Source organism: Vulpes vulpes, chromosome 11 (genome assembly GCF_048418805.1).
Source record: "Vulpes vulpes isolate BD-2025 chromosome 11, VulVul3, whole genome shotgun sequence".
Lineage (NCBI taxonomy): Eukaryota > Metazoa > Chordata > Mammalia > Carnivora > Canidae > Vulpes > Vulpes vulpes.
This window is the reverse complement of record NC_132790.1, coordinates 86379656-86402042: the sequence shown is the minus strand read 5'-3', so window position 1 is coordinate 86402042 and position 22387 is coordinate 86379656. Positions and strand designations below refer to the sequence as shown.

At 44.0% G+C, this 22387-nt stretch overlaps 1 protein-coding gene and 2 long non-coding RNA genes across 7 annotated transcripts in view; 1 reads left to right on the top strand and 2 right to left on the bottom strand.

Annotated features, from left to right (window-relative positions):
- The window catches only part of NMNAT3 (nicotinamide nucleotide adenylyltransferase 3), a 114079-nt gene that overhangs the window by 31538 nt on the left and 60154 nt on the right, over window positions 1-22387 (top strand). For all 4 annotated transcript variants that reach the window (XM_072726985.1, XM_026018542.2, XM_072726984.1 and 1 more), the window contains exon 2: window positions 17996-18149. In XM_072726985.1, the coding sequence (XP_072583086.1) occupies window positions 18041-18149 (109 nt within the window). In that variant the 5' untranslated portion in view covers window positions 17996-18040. The remainder of the gene's footprint in view (window positions 1-17995; window positions 18150-22387) is intronic.
- Window positions 2586-12663, bottom strand: LOC112934975 (uncharacterized). Its single transcript, XR_003238083.1, has 2 exons — window positions 12217-12663; window positions 2586-2723 (listed from the first exon to the last, which is right to left on the bottom strand). It is a non-coding gene; the product is annotated as an uncharacterized lncRNA (long non-coding RNA).
- Window positions 19204-22387, bottom strand: part of LOC112934976 (uncharacterized) — a 62146-nt gene continuing 58962 nt past the window's right edge. For both annotated transcript variants that reach the window (XR_011995286.1, XR_011995285.1), the window contains one exon: window positions 19204-19567. This is a non-coding gene — a long non-coding RNA (uncharacterized lncRNA). The remainder of the gene's footprint in view (window positions 19568-22387) is intronic.

Sequence of the window (22387 nt, the reverse complement as noted above, 5' to 3'; positions counted from 1 at the left end):
CTTCTCTGTATGTGTTCATAATCTCCCTTTTCCTCCCTCAGAAGGATCCATATGCTTGCATTCAGGGCCCTCTAGACAATCCAGGATAATCTCTCCATCTCACAAGCCTTAGTCAAACATCTGCAAAGACCCTTTCCCAAATGAGGCAATATCCACAGGATCCAGGGATTAGGAGGAGATATCTTTGGGTGACATTATTCAGCCAATTGCAGTGGGATTTCCAACCTGTTTTCCAACATACTTAACTGCTGGAGTACACTTGGTATTTCCTTTAGATTCTTTAGAATCATGTCTTTTCATTCATAAGGAAGGCAGAAATCAATATTATTTTATTCTGTGCACTGAAAAAGGCTAGAAGGTCAAGGTCAGACAAAATCTCTTGACTGATGAGCTCCTTTAACTGGAGAATACATGACACGAACCGCATGTACAACTGCTCTGAGTTAAATTACAAATGTGCCTGTCTTTCTGTTTTAATTTGGAAATATTTCTCTGTATAATAGTTTGCATGCCCTAGCTAGAAGGAAGTTGAGAAGCCATCTGTTCTCCCTTCCCCCCTGTAGATCGAACCATATCCAGACCATGAAATTCATCTTTTAAATCTGCTCAGGGGCATCTGGGTGTCTCAGTGGGTTAAGCATCTGCCTTCGGCTTAGGTCATAGTCTCAGGGTCCTGGGATCGAGCCTCACGTCGGACTCCCTGCTGAGCTTCTCCCCTCTCCCTGTGCTGCTCCCCCTGCTTGTGCTCCCTCGCTTGCTCGCTCACTCTCTCAAATAAATAAAATCTTAAAAAAATAAAATAGGGCGCCTGGGTGGCTCAGACAATTAAGCATCTGCCTTCGGCTCAAGTCATGATCCCAGGGTCCTGGGATTGAGTCTTGCATCAGGTTCCCTGCTCAGTGGGGAGTCTGCTTCTCCCTCTACCTCCCCCCCCCAACTTGTGATCTCTCTCTCTCTCTCTCTCTCTCTCACACACACACACACACACACACACACACAGTCTCTCTCAAATAAATAAAATCTTTAAATTAAATTAAATTAAATCCGCCCAGACAAGGTGCATATGAGTGTTCTACTGTTGTGAAAAACAATGGAGGGTGTTGGACAATATTAAGGGCATACAGCCTGCAGGAGCACATTCCTCTCAGGTGGTTGGTGGCATTAAAATACAAGGATGAGGTTCATTAGCACACATTTATTTTATTTTATTTTTTTTATTGGAGTTCAATTTGCCAACATATAGCATAACAACTAGTGCTCATCCTGCCAAGTGCCCCCCTCAGTGCCTGCCACCCAGTCACCCCATTTAACTGACAGTATGGCTGCTCTTTCAAACTCTCCAGTCCTCCCTGTGAAAGGTGTATTACCGTTTTGGACTTGGCCCTGCCCTTGCCATGTGAATGCTAATGTCTCATACTTCCATTTCCCAATTTCACAGCAGACCTGCATGCTCATAAATTAAACTGCATTGCTCAGCATTATCGTGTGCATTCTAGGATTTTGTCCAAAAAGGCCCAAACTACTGCCTATTTCAGCAGAACTCCCTTTGGCCACCACCTGTTAATATATTATAGAGACATTAGGACAGCGATTTGAGAGTGCAGGCAGGCAGGTAGAGCACACACATCCCTGCACAGAGGTCCGGAGCAGACAGGAGTGGCCGGGAAGAATGAGCATGGGGAGATGTTCAGACAGAGGGTGGGGCATAGGTGGACCTTCCCCACCAGAAACAGAAGAGGTAATGTGTCTGCCAAGCCAGTCCATCTTCTCAGAAAGAATCTTTTTTTTTCTTTTTTTTTTTTCAGAAAGAATCTTGAATGTGAATGGCTAGAGTTTAAAAAATAACACATCAATTGAAAGAAGTGAAAAAAAATGGTTGATTTTTGTCACTTTCTAAGTCAGTGAGGGGAGTTTCAAAACACCAAAATGCCACCACTGACCCAGGCTGCCAGGGGTAAAGGAAATATAGGGATGTTCTACTTCCCAAAAGAATAGACCCTGGTAACTTTTATAATCAAAATAATAAGTGCACATGGCTTTTTAAAAATTCAGCTAATTCAGCCTCTCTGGCCTCTCCTCTCTTTTTTTCTTAGAGCCCCATGCTTTGTTGTCCTGCCCAGTGCTCTCTAGCCTATACAACTCTCATCCTAGCTTCACCATCCTCCTAGTTTGGATGCTTGTGTTCCACTTTGTTTTCCTTCCTTGTTTTGCTGGAACATACCATCAAAGAACTACCCAAGTAAAAGTACCTGAGAGCTAAACTTTGAGTCCATTCATATATAAAAATATGTTTCTTCTATCCCCATACTTAATTATCTAGCCAGATAGAGAATTCTAGGTAGATTCAAAGTCCTCTTTTCTCAGAAGTATGCAAGCATCGCAAGTTGTCTTTTGCATCTACTGTTGCAAATGAGGGGTTAAATGCCAGTCTTATTTTCAGCTTTTGTCTATGAACTTTCTTTTGTTTATTCCCTAGAAATCTTGAGGGTCTTTTTTTAATCCTTAGTGTTCTGATATTTCAAATCAAGTATAATCTCAATTAAGTTGATTTTGGTTGCAAGTCACAGGCACCAACTCAAACTAGCTTAATGTTAGGGGATTTATTGGTTCATGTAATTGAAATGCCTTAGGAAATATAGGCTTTAGGAGCAGTTCAGTCAAGGCTCTGGCTCTTTTCTCTGTGGTTCTTCTGGTTTAGCAACTGGGTAGGTCTCAAAACAATCCTGAAAGAACAGAAAAGAGGGCATCAGGGCAGATGGATAAACAATGTAGTGCAATCAGAGCCTGCTATCAGAGAAGGCTGAACAAAGGAGACCTTTATTTTAAACTTACAGCTGTGGTAAAGTAATATAACAAAGAATTTACCATCTTTACAACTTTTAAGTGTACACTTCAGTAGTGTTAAGTACATTCATACTGTTGTGCAGCCATTTCCAAAACTCTTTCATGTTGCAAAACTGAAACTATGCCCACTACACAACTCCCCATTCCCTCCTCCCTCCATCCCCTGGCAACCACCATTATACCGTCTCTATGAATTTGACTACTCCAGGTGGTAGTCAAATATATACGGAATTATACGGTAGTTATCTTTTTTTGCAACTGAGTTATTTAATGGAGCATAATGTCCTCATGTTGTAACTTATGTCAGATTTTTTCCTTTTATTTTTTAAAAGATTTTATTTATTCATGAGAGATACACAGAGAGAGGCAGAGACATAGGCAGAGGGAGAAGCAGGCTCGCTCTGGGGAGCCTGATTTGGGACTCTATCCCAGGACCCCAGGATCATGACCTGAGCTGAAGGCAGATGCTCAACCACTGAGTCACTCAGGTGTCCCAGATTTTTCCCTTTTAAAGACTGAATAATATGCCATTGTATGTGAATTGTGTGTGTGTGTGTGTGTCAAAAATATGTATGATATATATAAGCATTTTGTTTATCCATCTGTGGACAGTTGGGTTGCTTACACCTTTTGGCTACTATGAGTAATTGCTGCTATGAACATGAATGTACAAGTATCTGTTCATGTGGCTGCTTTTAGTTCTTTTGGGTATATGCTCAGAAGTGGGATTGCTGGACCATAGAGTAGTTCCGTTTTTAATCTTTGAAGGAACCTCCATGCTGTTTTCCACAGGGGCTTCACCAGTTTGTATTCCACTGTTCACAAGCAGTGCACAAAGGTTCCAATTTCTGACAACACTTATTTTCTATTTTTTTTATAATAGTCATCATAATGTATGTGAGGTGGTATCTCATAGTAGTTTTGATTTGCATTTCCCTAGTGATTAGTGATGTTGATCTTTTCATGTGCTTATTGGTCATTTGTGTGTCTTCTGGGGAGAAATGTCTATTCAAGTCCTTTGCCCATTTTTTAGTTGGGTTATTTTTTGTCATTATCAAGTTAAGGAGACCTTATGCGGTTGGCCTAATGTGTGCTAAGTGCTGGAGGAGCAAAGTCTAATAGGTAGAAATGGGTAGACAGGGCAGAGACCAGTAGGAACAAAACAGAGAGGGCGTGTGGGTGTGTTCAGGCTTCCTCAAGTCAGCAGGCTGTGTTGGACCACAGACACCTTAGGCACTGTAGGCAAGCAGCCAGCACTGAAACTAGGAAGGCACAGCTGTCTCCACCTGTGGAGAGGAGTGAGGAGGCTACACCAAAGGCAGTCCCCCTCAGGAGCCATTGAGGGTGTTAAAAGTCCCACGAGATACAGAGCTACCCTCAGAAAGGTCCCTGCATTTGGTGCCATGGGAACAGTGAATGCAGTTGAGAGGGGTATGTTAAGAGGCTCAGGAGGCAGCTTCCCCTGAGGCAAGGTTCTGAGGTCACAGTGTCAACCAAAAATTGTGTTTGTTGAAAACGGTCCCTGGAAGGTTCCCAGTATAGCTCCACATTGGAGTTCAACATGCCATCCCTCCCAAGGTCCCACAGAGCGGATATCTTCCAACACAGATGCAGTGTCTCATCAGTGGCAACCCAGGTGAAGCAGCCGCCTTGACCTTAGAGGCCATGGGATGTAGAAGTACCTGTCTTCATACACTGGAATCACATGAAAGTGCTCACGCTGTGAGGGGAAGCAAGAACTAAAGCCTCCTGAGATGTTCTGTTTAGATGCTTGAGGACACAAGCAGTTGAATAAATGGCCAGCAGTAGCTATGGCAATAAAGATATTTTAGCAGTTCACATAATAAAGTCTAGAGAGAGCCTGTACTAGGTTATTGCAGCGACTTAATGAGACCAAGTCTCTGGGTTGTCCTTCCCTGCGGCAGTTCTCTAGGCCTTCCCTTCATGGTCACAGGAGGGCTGTGGCAGGCCCAGGTGTCACATCTCGACACCACAGCGTCCAGGCCAGGAAAGGGCAGAAAAAGGACTGCGTTTATGGCGTTTTCAAAATCGTTCCCATGGGCCTCCAGGCACTGCCTCTTGGATCTTATTGGTCAGGACTGGGTCACATAATCGTGCTGACCAGTCAGGGGCAAAGGAAGTGGCCTGCCTCGGTGGCTGTGATGCTATGGTTTCTATCTGGATCTGTGCCCCTTGTCTCTGAAGCTGAATGAAATCAAGGTTTGGTGGGGTTTTCTTTTTTTGTTTTTGTTTTTTGTTTTTTTTTTGGTTTTATATTTTGGTCAAGATTTACTTATTTTAGAGAGAATGTGTGTGTGTGAGTGGGGGAAGAGGCAGAAAGGGAGAGAAGCAGACTCCCTGCTGAGCATGGAGCCCCATGTGGGGCTTGATTTCAACACCTTGAGATCATGACCTGAGCAAAAATCAAGAGTCCAAGGCTTAATGGACTGAGCCACCCAAGTGTCCCCAAAATCAGGTTTCTTAGCAAGGAGAAAGGGGAGTTGCCGCACTGCAGGAAGGACCAGCAGATTCTTTGCCACATCACACTCCCTCTGGAACATCTGCTCATGGAAGACAGTGAGCTTAAATCATTTCATTTTGGCTATATTTTATTTTACACTTAAGTTATTATTTTACTGATTTAGTGAGGCCAGCACGTGTAAGAGAATTCACATGAGCTAAAAGCCTGTGGATGAAGCTTCACTGTCTTAATTTTAGAGTTGATACCCCCAGATGTCTGCATCTGGCTTCACCCCCACCTCTGGGCATCTAGTACTCTTCAGTTCTTCTGGCCTGATTAGATTCTAGCTCTGCCCGTGACCTTGAGGCCCTGGGAATCCGCCCATTCCCCTGGGGCCAGGACCCTCTTTGTTTGGACCTCTGGGCAGGCTCTCTGCTCCAGCCCCATGCTGTGACATGCACCCTCATGGATCACAGGAGCCTATAAGAGACATCAGCCAAAGTGTGTACCAGATAAATACATTACTTCTTCAGAAATCTTAGAAGCATATTAATGCCTTTGCTGGTTTTTAAATTCATACATAGTAAAGTAAATCAACAAGTCCTGACTTTGTGGGAGGGGGCCTGATGCAGGTCAGCTGGAGTGTTTGTAAGACCCGGTGGGCTGCTTCAACTGCCCCAACCCAGGCCAGGGTTGGCCAGAAATCCGTGATTTTTGACTGTGCAGGGGTGGATGCCCTCAAATAGCAGCTTCACTTGTCCCGTTCCTGCAGGAACTCAAGAATTTGCCATGGACATTGGTGTCTTTACGCAGGGTTGGCACATACGAATCCTGTTCCCTAACTCTGCGATGGAAAAGTTTCACCCTCCTGTGAAAGCAGCGTAGGAGATGTAGTCCTAATGTGTCTCTTTAGTTCATCTTCACGGCCTCTGTGGATGAGCTTGGGTTAGCCTCATTCTATAGAAAACTGAAGGGGGCTTGTTCAAGGTTGCAGCGCTTATAAGTGCCAAGGCTTTTCCATTGCAGAGGTCCCCCAACTGCAAGCACAGGCAACCTCAGTTCAAGGCTAGATGAAGTGCCCCACGCCCTTCACTGTTTGCACATATTGTCATGTGCAATGCATGGGCTTTAGTGGGGACACGGGCAGGGAATGATCTGATAGTCCTGCTAGTGGATTCTGAAGCAGTAACTGAAAGAAGAAACAAAATAAGGTTTGTCTGTTTAAGAGTCCCGGGGACTGCGGTATTTCGGTGCACTGCCCACTCTTTGGGCCTAATTTCCAACCAACACAAAAGCACTTATGCGTAACATTAAATATATGTGGGATGAACTTGGTTAAAAATTTTAATTAATCACATCCCTAAACCCAGGTCTGTTCTGATTTCATAGATCACTGCCCAGATTTGCAGTTATCTGCTCATGACTCTGGCAGTCTGCTTATAGCTCAATAAAGAAGGGAAGATGAGCTGCTTGGCTTATCGTTTCTGGAGGAAATTCTATTACATGAAATGGGAAAGGATCGCTCTGGACGTGGTTGTGTTGTGCCCAGTGAAATTCCCAAGTGAACACGTGTTCTTGAGCAGCAAGCCTCCTGCCTGTTTGTCCCCTGCTGTGGCTCACTGGGCCTCCACTGGTCTGTTCTGCCTTCGTGGAGAGCCTGGACAGCTTCCTACCTTTCCACGCGTTTTGGGATCTTCTTGTCACCTCCTGTTGCCTTGAGGAACTTGATGGCAGTAGCAGCTTATTTTCTTTTTTAGTGAAGGAGCAAGCAAGCTAAACAAAGTTGCCTTGTTTGTTAGAGTTTTTTTTTTTTTTTAATTTGAATTTAAGGCTGGCCCTAAAATTCCATTCAAGGGTACTTAGGATGGAATGGAAAGCAGTTAGATGGAGCAGACCCAGGGAGGGAGCTGGAAGGTAAGTGATGAGGCTGATGAAACAGGTCATAGGCAGACTATAAGGCGCATGCATGCCACACTGAGTTTCATTGCCCACAATGCAGCTAGGTGCCAGGGGAAGCAGGAACCATATATGCAGTTAAAAGATCCATTGGGCAACTGAGCAGAGATGGGCAGAGGAGGTGACACTGGGGACAGGTTAGGAGTTCAGTCAGGTCCAACTGAGAAATAATGAGTCCCAATCCAAGGCAGGGATTGTGGAGTTTGAGAGAGGGATGGATAATAAAGATAGTGCAAAGGTGGAACTGACAGGCTGTCAAGGCAAGGGAGAAAGAAGAGCCCAGATGGCTGCCAGTTTTGTTCTTTGAGCACAAGAAGGGCCATGGTGCCATCCCCTGCCATCATTATGGACAGCTCTGCATTTTTCTGCCATACAGGGAATCTCCGAGGTCTGTAGAGGTTGTGGGACTGCTTTTCCAACACTAACTGTGGCTCATTGCCCACTGCTGACTGGAGCAGGGCCCTGGACGTGAACCCTGGCTTTGGCAGCGGCAGAGGCAGGGAATGGACAGAGGAATCAAATGCTGCCTCTAAGGTGCAAATCAGGATCCTGCCTGGAGCCCAGCCAAGGCAGCAGACACAATTTATGGGGTGAGAGCACAATTCAAGTCCAGAAGAGAGCTGATGCTCCAGATAAGAAGACAAATCTGCATCAGGTAAAGCAAATAGGAAAAGCCAGGAAGTGTTAGGTATTGGAAGCAAGATTGGAGGTGCTTCGGCCTAGACCATGCCAGGGGTGACCAGTGCTCTCTGGCTCTCTTTTTGATCTACTTTTCATTTTTACCTTGTTCCCCAGAGACTAAGGTGAATATTCCGTATTTCCGTTCCACTCTGTGTTACACCCCATGGGATCCCTGCCCTCAGGGATTTATAATCTGTTAGGCAAGAAAAGAGTAGGGACTCAATAATATAGACAGAGTGTCACCTTTAAGAGGTCAGAGGATGGGGACATCTGGGTGGCTCAGAGGTTGAGCGTCCACCTTCAGCTCAGGGCATGATCCCGAGATCCTGGGATTGAGTCCCGCATTGGGCTCCCTGTAGGGAGCCTGCTTCTCCCTCTGCCTATGTCTCTGCCTCTCTCTGTGTCTTTCATGCATAAATAAATCAAATCTTAAAAAAAAAAAGAGGTCAGAGGATGGAACAGTGACTTCTAGGTGGGCTACTAGAGGAAGCTCAGAAGACCCATCAGAAAACAGCAGGTGGTCTCAACTTGGGGAGGACAAGGAGCATGTGTAGGGAATAGAAAGGGTGATCAGGAAGCAATTAGGAGAGGTCAAGGGGGCTAAAATCTCCAATGTTCTAATGCCAGATGAAGGATGTGGTTGAGCAAATAAATGCCAGTGGAGAACAAATTACTGGAGATTTTATCACTGGCTTGGAATCAAGGTCCTGGTTTGTTTTTTTGTTTTTTAGATTTTATTTATTTGACAGAGAATGAGCATACAAGCAGAGAGAGCCTGTGGGAGAGGGAGAAGGAGAAGCAGCGAGAAGGAGGGAGAGGGAGAAGCAGGCTCCCTGCAGAGTGGGGAACCCAACACGGGGCTCAAACTCAGGACCCTGGGGTCATGACCTGAGCCAAAGGCAGATGCTTAACCGACTGAGCCACCCAGGTGCCCCAAGGCCCAGGTTTTATACAGTGTTTGGTGCATGGTAGACACTCAGTAGTTTATCACAGTGACTTAACCCAAACTTTAGGACTAATCTGTTTAGCATATTGAGAAAGGGTTAGATTGGGGCGAAAGTGGTGGGGGAAGATGATTCCAGAGATTTCTCTCACCAGGTGTGGAAGCTATCAGTGGGGCGGGGGGATGTAGGTTAGGGCCTGTCCAGCCCACATCAGCGGCCCCTCTCCCGGAACAACATTGTACACTGGTGTGATGAGCCCCACTGACCATGTTTGTACCATAGGACTGTGACCAGACTGAGCTGTGGCACTACCCTGTCCCTTGTCCACCTTGAGATCTCATGTTCAGCTCTTCCTTTACTCTATGTGATGGCCTCGTGGCTTTCTGATGATTTCATGCTCCTTTACTGCTTTGCCTTTGGTGGGACAGGGAATTAGGATGACCAGAGTTCATTTCTCTTGTTTGCAATTTTTAAAAATCCTAACTTATACAAGATGATAATAAAATCTGGTAGTAGGGTGAGTCTCAGTGATGGAAAGTGAAGACTTCATGTGGGGAATATTGGTCATACTTGGAGGTTCACTGTATTGCGGGGGACATGAAGAAGAGACGTCATAGCTAATTGGCATGTTTTGATTGAAAGTGACTAGAAAAATAGTGGAATCTTCTTCAGACAAAGGGTTGGGGCAGCTGGAAGCAGGTGTGGGAGATTGAGATTTCTGTTTTGAGGGCAAGGAAAGGAGCAGGTATTTCCAGAGAACTTTCTCCTCTGCCAGCCACTGTTCTAAGTGCTCCGCGTGGGTCAACTGATTAACCTTTGTAACAATCTGAGGAGGTGTGTGTAATTATCTCCATTTTCCAGATGGGTCACTGAAGCTCAGAGTAGTTGATTAATTCACTGGAGTAGGCACAAGGCTATTCTCCAGATATTTCTGTGTCCTGAAGGTGGAGAGCTAGAGTTGGACTATATTTTCTAACTCACTGAAGTTGGGTGAGGTTGTTAGAAGTGACATGTGCCAGTTCGAGCCAGCTATACAATATAGTTGCTGGTGAAGAACATTCTGGGTCCCTTTTATTTCCCTCTGCTACAAACTGACCATATTCCAAGTAGTGGCTACTCCATCAGCTTGAGTCCTGGACTGAGGGAGAAAGAGAACAGAGCCCCAACCAGCATGGGATGTTCACGTAAATAGGAGTAGGAAACAAACCTTTATTGTTTTAAGCCCCTGTGATTTGGGGATTGTCAGTGTACCTCATCTGGACTCTCCAGACTGATAAACTCAAGGGCACTCAGGAAGTCTTGTTGGACGGCTTTCAATCCAAATTTGTGTGCCTTGTTTTCAAGCCAATGCCAGGTGGACATCCCTGGACCTGTCGGGGCCCATAAGCAAGGTCAGGGCTAGAGCTGTAGATTTGGTGTCATCTGTACAGCATGGCAGGGAGTAGAGAGAAAGGCATAGGGATTTGATCTGCGGGCTTTAGGATGCAGCTTCCTTCCCTCGTGTTCTTTCTCTCCAGAGGGTTTGTGGTCGGCGGCACATGTCCTGCTGCTAAGTAGGACATCTCTCGGAGTCTGGTGGTTGGGAGACTTTGGCTTGAGTTTGTTGACAGCTGCACACTCATAACATTGCTAAAAACTTCATAAACTCTGAAGCCTGGAAATAGCCCAAGTGATTTGAGGTTTTGCTCACTTGTAAATGTTTGAGTATTGTGTCCACAAATTGCAATTTGAGTAACTCAATTTTGAGGCACAGCTGTTATTTGGAAAAGGCCCATCTAGGAACACAAACTCCTTGCAAAATGATTGTGCTTCATTTTTGTCAAGTATCAGAAAACCATTAAACTGCCAAGCCATATGGCAAATGCCCACTCAAAGCAGAGTGCAACAGCACACCATAATGAATCTGTTTTGGGGGGGGAAGGAGATAGGACAGAGGAGCCTGGTTTTTGTGATCTACAGAAAAGCTCAGATTCACTGCTGCACATTTCAGCCTTCTAGAGTCCTGAGTAAGGATTTTTCCCATGAAAAATTCATATAAAAAAATTAAGTTATGGCAGATTTTTTCCTTAGGTGTATTTTCCCTTTCAACCAATACCCATTTGAGTTTCTGCATATAAAACAGGTTTAACTGGGGCAGTAGAAACTTCTAAAAGTTGACACACTTTTTCATTTCTTTATACACTAGTTCAATAAACATTCATTAAGTATCAGTCTATCAGTTAGAATTAGGTTTAGCTGCATATAACTGAAAAATAGAAAATGATGGTGACTTAGAAGATTATTTCTCCCCCAGGATAGAGAACCCTGAGGGTAGGCAGCTTGGGGCTGGTATGGTAGCTTCCTGGTCCTTAAGGTCCCGGCTTTCTCTTGGCTTATGCTCTGCCAAACTCGGAGTTGGTCCAGTATAGCTACCATGCTCCAGCCTTCACATTCTAGACAGCAGGACTGCAGAAGAGAAGCACAAGCCTTTCCCATTTCAAGAGGGTTCTGGAAGTATCACACGGCATTTCTGTTCCCAGATCTTTGGCCAGACCTTAGGCACATGGATGGCCTTACCCTACTGCAGAGACTGGGGAATGCGGTAACCTGCCAGCTAAAGACAGAGACTGTTACTAAAGAGAAAAAGGCAGAAATGGATATTGGGAGATTGCCAGCAGACTCTGTTCCACCTGGGGTCCTCGTGGTTTGTTCTTCCTGCCAGACTATAACCTTCTTGAGCATAGAGGCCAGGTTTGATTTAGCCCTGTGCCTCGAAGACACTGGTGGGTTGTGATTTTATTTATCTGCTACTTCGCACTTCTCATAGGAGATGCCAGGCACTTCTCATCTTCTGTTCCCTCTCTTACCTTTTCTGTTCCTTCAATGTGACCTGGAGCATATTTACTCATCATCAGATGTTATTTCTACCGGCATGACACTAAACTACCCATTTCTCACGATCGAATCTTAACTCCAGGGACAAGTGATGCTCAGAGCTGAGTTGTTACAGTTGGAGCTAGGTGGAAGACGAAGCAGAAGTGTGTGTGGGTGGCCTCCTCGGGAGCGTTCTGCTGTGGGAACAGCTCCCAGGCCAGGCTGGTCTGGAAGAGATGCCTTATAGGCAGGTGGGTGCTGACGTGGTTCCCAAGGCTGCCAGGTGTGATCACGGGTGACTGCAGAAACAGTGAACAAGCAGGTGGAGGTGGAGGTGGGGATGGTGAGTTCTGCTTTAAACATAATGAAAGGAAAGAGGAGCTAAAATTTCTGGAGAACCCCCTATGGGCCAAGTACTGTGCTCAGTGGGGCAACTCCGGTAACCCCCACGACTGACCTAGGAGGTAGGCGACTTACCTCTGTCTTGTGCATGGCTCGCTGAGGCTCAGAGACGTTGATTAGGCTCTTGACCAGAACGCAGGCCTGGACCCTTTCCTTCTAAGCCTGTTTAAAGGACCAGCACCGAGGTGTGTAAAGTTTAGCACCACGCCTAGCCTTTCACTCGGTAAACCCAGTAGCTGTGGCTCCCTTCCACCTTCGTGCAGCAATCGGAATTCACCCCAACTCCTGAGTGTGGGGTTGCAAGAGACCTCATTCCGTTCCTCGTGCTCCTTCAGATCTTTTGAAAGTCCTCAAAGCCGAAGAGCCAGGCTGCTTGCTTTCCTGGGAGTCTCATAATTAGGACGAGTGCTTAATTGGCATGTTTGTTTCCGCGGAGAGGTGGCTGGCGGAGGATCCTTGCAGGGACAGAGAAGGCTGCTTTGCTTTTGTTCCTCGCAGCACCGTGTGCCCATAGCAACGGCGGGTGAATCCAACAAAGTTGAAAAGAAAAAGTGCCCAGAGTTCGCGCGAAGGTTGATTGCCCTGGAGAAGTTGACAGGCCCGTGCAGATGGAAATGATTTCCCTAGGTCCTGAAAAATGTGCTCGTCAACCCCAGAAATACAAACCGCATCTCTTGTTTTCTTTAAGATGAGGAGTCCGGTCAAGAGGTCTGTGTAATGAAAGATGTTTGTGGAATCCATTTCCATTCTGCCTGGAGCCATCTGCTTTATGTCTATAATAAACAGGGATGTTTGCAGCCACTTTCCCGGGCCGGGTCCTGTTAGAGGCGCTCACCGCAGGGAAAGGTAAATTGACTGGCTCCCAAGCCGTGAGCATTAGCACATTGCATCTGCAGCGACGGCACTTAACCTTCCTGGCTCGCCTTTCCTTTCTGTGTCTCAGCGATGGCCTGTGACAAATGGGCCGAAGGGTGCACACTTAGTTAGAATTTGGTGCATGCAGGGCATCGGCTGGCATCATCACGTTGCTGGGTGATTGGAGTGAAATGTAGGCAGCAGGAAAGGCCGTCCTGGGGGCGGGGGGGCTGCGGAAATGCCTGCCCTTCCCCAGGCACAGGGGTCCTGGAAGTAGCCACCCCGGGGCTTCCCGGACGCACTCTCCAGGGAGGACCTGAGAGCTGTTTCTGAAACAGAAATAGGAGTAAGACACACCCTCGTTTACAATCTTCAGAGGTTTCTCATTGCCCGAGGAATAAAATCAAGTCTCAGGAGACCCCCTAGGGGCCTGCAGGATCCTTACACCCTCTGCAGCCTGGATCCTGAGTCACCCACACCGCGTGGCTGTGCTTTTTTAGTTCATCACCCACCCTAGTGGTGGTTTCTGGGCCTTTGCCATGCTGGTCCCTCTGCCCGATGCCCCCTTCAGTACCCTCATCGCTGGCTCAGTTCTTCACTTTCCTTGCCCCTGGCTTGAGGTCACTGGAGAGAGCCTGCCCCCACATAGGTGAGTGTATTCGTTTCCTATGGCTGCTACAACAAGTTGCCATTAATTGCTAGTTTAAAGCAACACGGTTTTATTTTCTTACAGTTCTAGAAGCAGAAGTCTGAAAGCAAGGTGTCAGAAGGGGCTGCATTCCCTCTGAAGCTCTGGGGGAGAATCTGTTCCCTTGCCAATTCCAGCTTCTGGAGGCCACTTGCACTGCTTGGTGCACAGCCCCTTCCTCTTTCAAAGTCAGCAGCATAGAACCTTCCTTTCTGATTGTCACTTTAGCCCTTCCATCTTTCTATATCTGACCCACCCTTCCTCCTCCTTATTTACCCTCATGATAAAACTGGACCCACCTGGATAATCCAGGCAAACCTCCCTCTTTCAAGATCCCGAATTTAATCACACCAGCAAAGCCTCTCCCTGTCAAAGCAGCAGCTGGTGGCTTCCAGCTCTCCAGAGCAGAGGGATGGATGGATGTCCTTGGTGCCAGCGGGCAGGAAGTCGGTGTATCCCTGCCGATGGGATCCTGACTGACGAAGGCACCCCAGGGCAGGAATGTCTTGTTTGACTTCGGTGTGCAGCGGAAGTGGAGTGTTGGCAAGGGGTCTCAAGTGCCTCTTGGAAGCCAGAAAGGTCAGTTTCGATCTGTGGAAGGCCCAGTGCATTGGGCCTTGCCTCTGGTTTAATGATAAATTCCGAGAAGGCCATGTATGCCTCCTTCTCAACTTGTTAAGTCCTTCAGCAGCAATTATTACTCACTCTGTGGGCCACTACCCCTGCCCCCCGCGCCCCCCAGTTAAATGCTTATTGATGAGAAGCCTTTCCTGATAGCAAAAGTCTCCCACACTTGCTTTGTCTCACTAGATAGTGCTAGATGGCAGGGCAGATGAGTCACTCGCGTGCATCTGTCCTCGTGTCTGATGAGAGAGACCTGCACTCAAATCAGAGCCTGGTTTATTCTCCTGATGGCCTCTGGAGTTAGTCCATTCTAAGGCTGACACTGTATCTCTCTGCGTTTGGGTTTGAGAGGGTGTTTAGTTGAGGCAAGAGTATACAAGTGAGGCAGGAACCCCGATTTCATTCCTGAGCCTGGAAACAAGCTCTCACTGCCTCCTCCCGCCGCGGCTGCGGTTGTCAAGCTAAGCCACTCTGGAGCAGTGTGGCTCGGTGGGCTGCTGGCAAGGAAAGAAAAGGCAGACACCTATTAAATGTCACTTCTTCCCAACATCACAATTCATTGCTGTTGATGCCACCATTCAAACAAATGATCTAATTTACAGTTTCTGGGAACTTTTGAAAAACGAATCAAAACCCCAGGTTACCTAAGATGCTGCAGTTACATGTTTTAATGGCTCTACAAAATTATATTTTGTCAAAATGAAATAGAACTTTGAAAGGCTTCATAATAGTTGTGAACAACAGCCAGCCTCTTCAGATACACTCATCACAAGGCTGCTCTTGTGAATAGCTAAGCATACTCTGCAAATAATATCTCATTAAACCATCCAACCTCCCTGGGAAGAAGCTAGCAGCAGTAGCTTGCAGACCGCTTTCTTTTCACGCAGTAGGGGGTGTTCCTGCTGCCTTAAAGGAAGCTTGAAGAAACCACATGCCCCCTAGGTTGAGAGGTTTTTTTATCTATATGATCTACCTCAGAATACATCCAGAACAACTTCTCTATATTAGGAGGGTGCATTAGGCCTTTCCCCTACCAGGACACAGGTCCCCTCTGCAGCTAGCCAGTACCCTTTATAGTCTTCACTGAGCCCTCGTCTGGGCCAGGCACTGTGCTTGAAGCTGGGATCTAGAGATGAAGGAAACACCACTCCTGTTCTCAATGAGCTTGTTGTCTGGTGGGTAGGAAAGAAACAAGAGCAATTTTTTCAATAGAATGTGCTATATGATTTACTGAGGGTAGGACATAGATCAGCTGACCTGAGCTAGCTGTCAGAAAGCCACCTCGGCAGCCTTGTACACAGTCAGCTCCATGTCTCCATGTATCCCCAACTCTGTGGCAGACCCTGTACATGAGCTAATCCTATTTCCAATTCCCTTTTCCTTGCTGCTTCCCACGGGAGAGCCTGTAAAGCTTGCTTTTCCTGCCTCTCTGGCAGCAAGAGGGGCCATGTGTGATCTAGTTGTGGCGAATAAGAAGCAAAATCTACAGGGTGGTTCTGAAAAAGCCCTTCTGTTTTGGATTAAGAGGGACAACCAGTCTAGTGGAGCTCTTTGCTCCTTCTTGCCTTATACATTTTCATGATGGCTGCAGCTACAGCAGCAATCTTGTGACCATGAGGGAAAAGCTGAGAGAATTGCAGGTCCTTGTTGAGCCAGTGACCTAATAGCAGCTGCCTACTTAGACTTCTTGTCATGCGAGAAACAAATAACCTCTGTTTGTTCAAGCCACTGAAGTTTTAGGCTTCTGGGACTTGTAGCCAAATGCATCCCTAACTGATACAGGCACCTAGCAGGCAGTCAAAAAATAGTGATTGAAGTCACAAATAATGTGATTACCCGAGTTGAATCTTAACAGATTGGGGTGTGCTGGGGATATTCTAGTTGGAGGAAAGTGAAATAACATGTACAAAGGCTTGAAGCAAGAAGCCATGAGGAGCTTACAAAGAAACCACTGACAAGTACTTCACTGTTGCTAGAGTATAAAGTTTGAGGCCGGCAGTGGTTGGATGTAAGTCCCAGCCTTTGTAGCATTTGGCTAAAAGTCCCAGAAGCCTAACTTCAGTGGCTTAAACAAATAGAGGATATTTGTTTCTTGCATGACAAAGAGTCTAAAAGTAGGCAGCTGCATTGGATTTGGAGAAGCAGACAACAAAGGCCAGATTAAAACAGTTTCCTTAGATAAAAAGAGTTCAGGTTCCAGTGAACGAGAACTCTCCACATTTACCCCTGCAACACAGAATTACAGCCAAAGACACCATAGCTAGAATGAAAGGAAGAAAGTGAATGTGTTTTCCCTGTTGGCCAACATATTAGTTACCCCCTTGCCACTTAACAAATTAACCCAAAATTTAGCAGGTTAAAATATTACACATTTATTATCTCATAGTTTCTGTGGGTTAGGCTTAGTCTCTCAAAAGGCTGTGATGAAGATGCTCACAGGCCTGCAGCCTCATCTGAACATTTGATTGGGGAATGACCCACTTGCACATTCACTAATGTGCTTGTTAGCAGGATTTAATTCCTCACAGGCTCTTGGCACCAGAGGTCTCCTTTAGTTCCTTGCCCCGTGGGTCTCCCTGTGAGGCAACTCACAAGATAGCTGGCTTCATCAGGGTGAGCAAGCAGGAAAGAAGGAGGGAAGCCAGAGAGCTTTCTGTAACCTCTCCAAAGTAAAAGTCCGCTCTTTTCCTGTATTCTATTTAGTTACTAGGCCCAGCCCACACTCAAGGGGAGGGGACTGCAGGTGAATACCAGGTGATGAGGATCACCAGGGGCCACCTCCTCTCTCCCCCTCCTCGCTTGTCATGGTCAGCAGCTGCAGCACCCATTTCATTATGGGCATGATCATCACCACAGCCACAGTAATCTACTAAACGCTTCTTCTACACCACACTTCCCATACATAGCTCATTTATCCTCACAACTACCATGTAAGGGGAAATAATATTATCCTCACCTTGCATGTGAGGGGACTGCAGCTCACAGAGGGACTGATTTGCCCTACATCACACAGCTAGTAAGAGGTAAAACTAGGAGTCAGAAAAGGGCCTAACTCTCCAGTGGAGCTTCTCACTCCAGGAGGCAGCATCTCAGAGGCAGGAGAGCCATGTCTGCCAGTGTGCCCTGGAGTGTGCTGTTTTCTGCTTCCCTTTAATCACACAGGGGATTTCAGGGCCAGGGTGAGGAGACAAGAGGGTGGACCAGACCCTCAAAATGCTTCTGCCCTAGATAAAGGACAATAGGTAAAATCTTTAAAAATAAATAAAAATAAAAGTGCCGGTCTACTCTGGGACCTAGTAAGTTTCACTTGGACTATCAGAGATGATGTATGGGAGTCTTCCATACTTCCTTTTGATTCCAAGGTGACCCATCAGAGCCCAGGGAGGGTATAGAAGTTACAGGAAGAACAGTCTCTGCAGTCAGGTGTCTGGTTCCAGTCCTGCAGCTTCTACGGGTCCCTGGGCTGGATAGGTGATGATCACTCAGGGTTGTTGAAAGGATTCAGTGAAACAAGGGAGATACTGTGACATAGTGTTGAACACAGGTAAATCCTCCATAAATGTTATTGTTATTACTGCCCCTTCAGTCACCTTATAAGTGAGAAATGAGAATAGCCTCTGTATGCTTTAGGGACACTGATCTGGATGGTGGTCTGGTGCCAACTCTGACCTGAGTTTCTGTCCCCAGGAAGGCAGGGTGGCCACTACCGTGGGCGTGGATGTGCCCGACAAGATGAAGAGCCGAATCCCAGTGGTTCTCCTGGCCTGTGGCTCCTTCAATCCCATCACCAACATGCACCTGCGCTTGTTTGAGGTGGCCCGAGACCACCTACACCAAACAGGTCAGTTGGGGGTGCCAGGGCCAATGGACAAACTGATGGATTGGGCCCCTTGGGGTTCTGCTGGCTGTTGTTATCATCACTACGATTAAAACTGCTTAGTTTATGAATTCACAGAATAACTGGTGGCATACATTCCTCCATCACATTCAGAGAGCTAACAACACCCCTCAGCCCTGTGACCTGTGTACAAGTCATATTCCTAGCCAGAAAGCCAAACATTTCCCAGGGTCCACCATCCCCTGCCACCTCATGTTGCCTATGAAGGCTAAAAAGACACTGGGCACTTTACAGAAACTCATCTCTAGGCATTCATTCTAATGCTCCCAGGAAGCAGTTACGTACACAGCCAGATGAATAGGTAGCATGTGCCTTGCTCCTCTTGTTCATGTTTATGAGAGCCCTTACTGTTCTTCAGTGGGTAAGCAAACACAGTGTAATGGGAATTTTGACATTTTCCCCTTTGAATAGATCTTAGACAATTACAAATTAACAATCTTGCATATAGGGCATTTCCAATCCAGATGAGATGGCTTGGCCAGAAATATTTAATCAGCTGGGAATATTTAATCTAGAAATGTTTCATGTCTTTGACTTTCCATTTCATTATTCAGAGAGTAAAACGGCATTTGGAATCTGCATAATTATTTCTAAAGGATGTAAGTCCTTTATATGGTCATGTCAGATATATATGAAACTATTTATATATTTATGTATACTTTATGTGTTCATATATGTATTTTATATTCAAAAATATTTGCCTTTAAGGGCATTGTTGTTAAACCAGAATCCATTCCTATTTATTTTTAATGTAGAAAAAGAAGTATTTGAGCAACATGCAGATCATTTCTTCAAAGAAATTATGTACAATGTTAGTTTATTTTAAAGGAAATGTCTTTGTACCACAGAAGGTTTTTTTTAAATATTAAATTTATTTTTTTATTGGTGTTCAATTTGCCAACATACAGAATAACACCCAGTACTCATCCCATCAAGTGCCCCCCTCAGTGCCCGTCACCCATTCACCCCCACCCCCCGCCCCTTCCACCACCCCTAGTTCGTTTCCCAGAGTTAGGAGTCTTTATGTTGTCTCCCTTTCTGATATTTCCTACCCATTTCTTCTCCCTTCCCTTCTATTCCCTTTCACTATTATTTATATTCCCCAAATGAATGAGAACATATAATGTTTGTCCATCTCCGATTGACTCATTTCACTCAGCATAATACCCTCCAGTTCCAGAAGTTTTTTTATTCAAAAGATGAAAGTTGGTTAAGCATCTGACTCTTGTTGTAGCTCAGGTCATGTCCTCATGGGTTGATCGAGCTCCACATCGGACTTTGCATTCAGCAGGGAGTCTGGTTGAGATTCTCTATCTCTCTCTCTACTTCTGCTCCTTCCCCAACTTGTGCACATGCTGTCTCTCAAAAAAAAAAAAAAAAGTGAATGTGGGTATCTATCCTTAGTAAATATGTAACTCTTACAAAGGAATAAAAACATCCAAACAATCCAGTGAACGTTAGTAGCACTATACCAGGAAAGAAATAGAAAAGACCAACAAACTTGGGAAAAGATGCTCAGTGTCACTGATAATCAATGAAAAAACAAATAAAAACATGGTAAACACCACAAAGTTATAAAGCACCATGAGGACAGCTACAGTGGTTGCTTGGTCACCACAGAATTGCTGCCATCTATCAGTAGGCTTATAGTCATTGCTCAATAAATATCTGTTGTAGTAGCAAATAGCTTTAGTCTGTGTGATTGGCAAAGATTAAAGACTGACAAAATTTGGTACTGGCAGGATAGGAAGGGAAACAGACACTCATCCATTGGTAGTGATAGGATAAATGATAAAACATTTTTGGAGGGCAATTTGGTGTTCTGTGACAAAAAATTTAAAGTCTGTACTCATACCCATAATGAGGAGAAAAATCAATCAATTGAAACTGAAACAGAACTCACACAGATGTTAGAATTAGTAGATGGCATTAAAACAGTTACTATAATTATGTGCCATATGCTCAAAAAGTAGAGACCTGGAAAATATAAAAAGGGTTCAAAACAAATATTAAGAGATGAAAACTACAATACATGGGATAAAAAATATACTGGAAAGGATTAACAGATTAGGTATTGCAGAAGAAAAGGTTAGTAGACTTAAAATTAGAACAGTAGAAATGACCTAAAATGAAACACTGAGGGGAAAAAATGGAATTAAAAAAAAAAAGAATATAAATAAGATGTCACATAACTTTAAAGAATCTTGACATAATTGGAATTGTAATCGTAGAAGGAAAAACAGAAAATAACTGAAAAATTTCCAGATTTGATGAAAACAGATTTTATCAAGTAGCTCAACAAATTCTAAACATAAGAAACATGAAGAAAACAATACTGAGGTATATGATAACAAAATTTCTCAAAACCAATAATAAAAAATCTTAGAGGACAGTACATTTCCCATTACTGAATTCAGCAAAAGGGAATTTAGTGGAACATCTTTAAAGTACTGAAAGAAAAAAAACTGTCAACCTAGGATTCTGTATCTAGCGAATATACATCTTTCAGAAGCAAAGGAAAAAAACTTTTTAGCTTTAACAAACTGAAAGATTTCACCATCAGATTTTCACTACTGAAATGCTAAAATCCTTTAGTAAGAAGGAAATGATACCAAATGGAAATATGGATCTACACAAAGGAATCCAGGGTACTGATAACCACATGGGCAATTACGTATGTTTTTCTCTAATTATTTAAACTTCTTTAAAAGATAATTATTTAAACAAAAATAATAGGAATATGTTGTGGGGTTTGTAAAATGTCAAAGTAAAATATATGACAAAGATATAAGACAGACATAAAATATATATAAGACAAAATATGGTATGATTCCATTCTTCCAGGGAAAAATGGAAGATGACTATTCCAGAGTCTTATATGTGAAATGGTATACTATCACCTAAAAGTAGATTGTGACAAGTTAAAGATACATAAAGTGATTTATAACATGTATGTATAGAGAAAGATTATATATATATATACACACACACACACCTCTTTATATATATATAATATATATATATTATAAACCCTAATACAACCACTAAGAAAAAAAGATAAAGCTAATAAGCATACAAAGGAGATAAAATAGAGTATACTAAGAAAGCAAATAACAAAATGACAGACTTAAATCTAACCATATCAATAATCACATAATATATAAGTACAGTTGATCCTTGAACAACACAGATTTGAACTATGCAGGTTCACTTGTACAGATTTTTTTCAATGAATACAGTACAATTCTGGGAATGTATTTTCTCTTATGATTTTCTTCATAACATTTTTTTTCTCTAGCTTTGTTGTAAGAATATGATATATAATTCCTACAACATATGTGTTAATGATTACTTATGTTATCGTTAAGGCTTCTTGTCAGCAGTAGGCTATTAGTAGTTAAGTGTGAGGGAGTCAAATGTTATTTGTGGTTTTTCAACTGCATGAGGGCTTGGCACCCCTAAAGGTCAATTGTAGCCTAACTATTCCTACTATAGGGCAGACACTGTCCGATTGGATGAAATAAGCAACACTCAAGTACAATTATATGATGCCTACAAGAAAAACAGTAAATATAAAGACACAAATAGGTTCAAAATAAAAGAATGGAAAACTACTCCATGCTAACACTCATTAAAAGAAAGTTGAAATGGCTATAGTAATATCGGAAAGGAGATTTCAGAGGAAAGAATATTACCTGGGATAAAGAAAGTCACTTCATAGTTTAAAAAAGGCCAGGCCAGTATTTTAAGAGGAAATAAATATTTTAAGGTTTATGATTATTAATAGATCAATAAGAAAAATAGATAAATCTGCAATTACAGTCAGATACTTCAGTTCTCACTAATTGATAGAATAAGTACACAGAAAATAATGAAGGATGTAAAAAATCTGAACAACACTATTAACCCATTGGACCTAGTTGACATTTAAAAAACACTCAACCAGGCATCATCAGAACACATGTTTCTTTCAAGAACACAGAGAATATTTACCAAGATAGACCATTTTCTGGGCCATAAAAGAAATCTCAATAAAGGTAAAAGGATTGAAATGCTACAAAGTGCATTCTGGAAACACAATAGAATTAAATGATAAATCACTCACAGACCTCTGGAAGATCCCCAAATATGAAAATGAACTAATACACTTCTAAAAACCCATGAGTCACAAAAAGAAATGC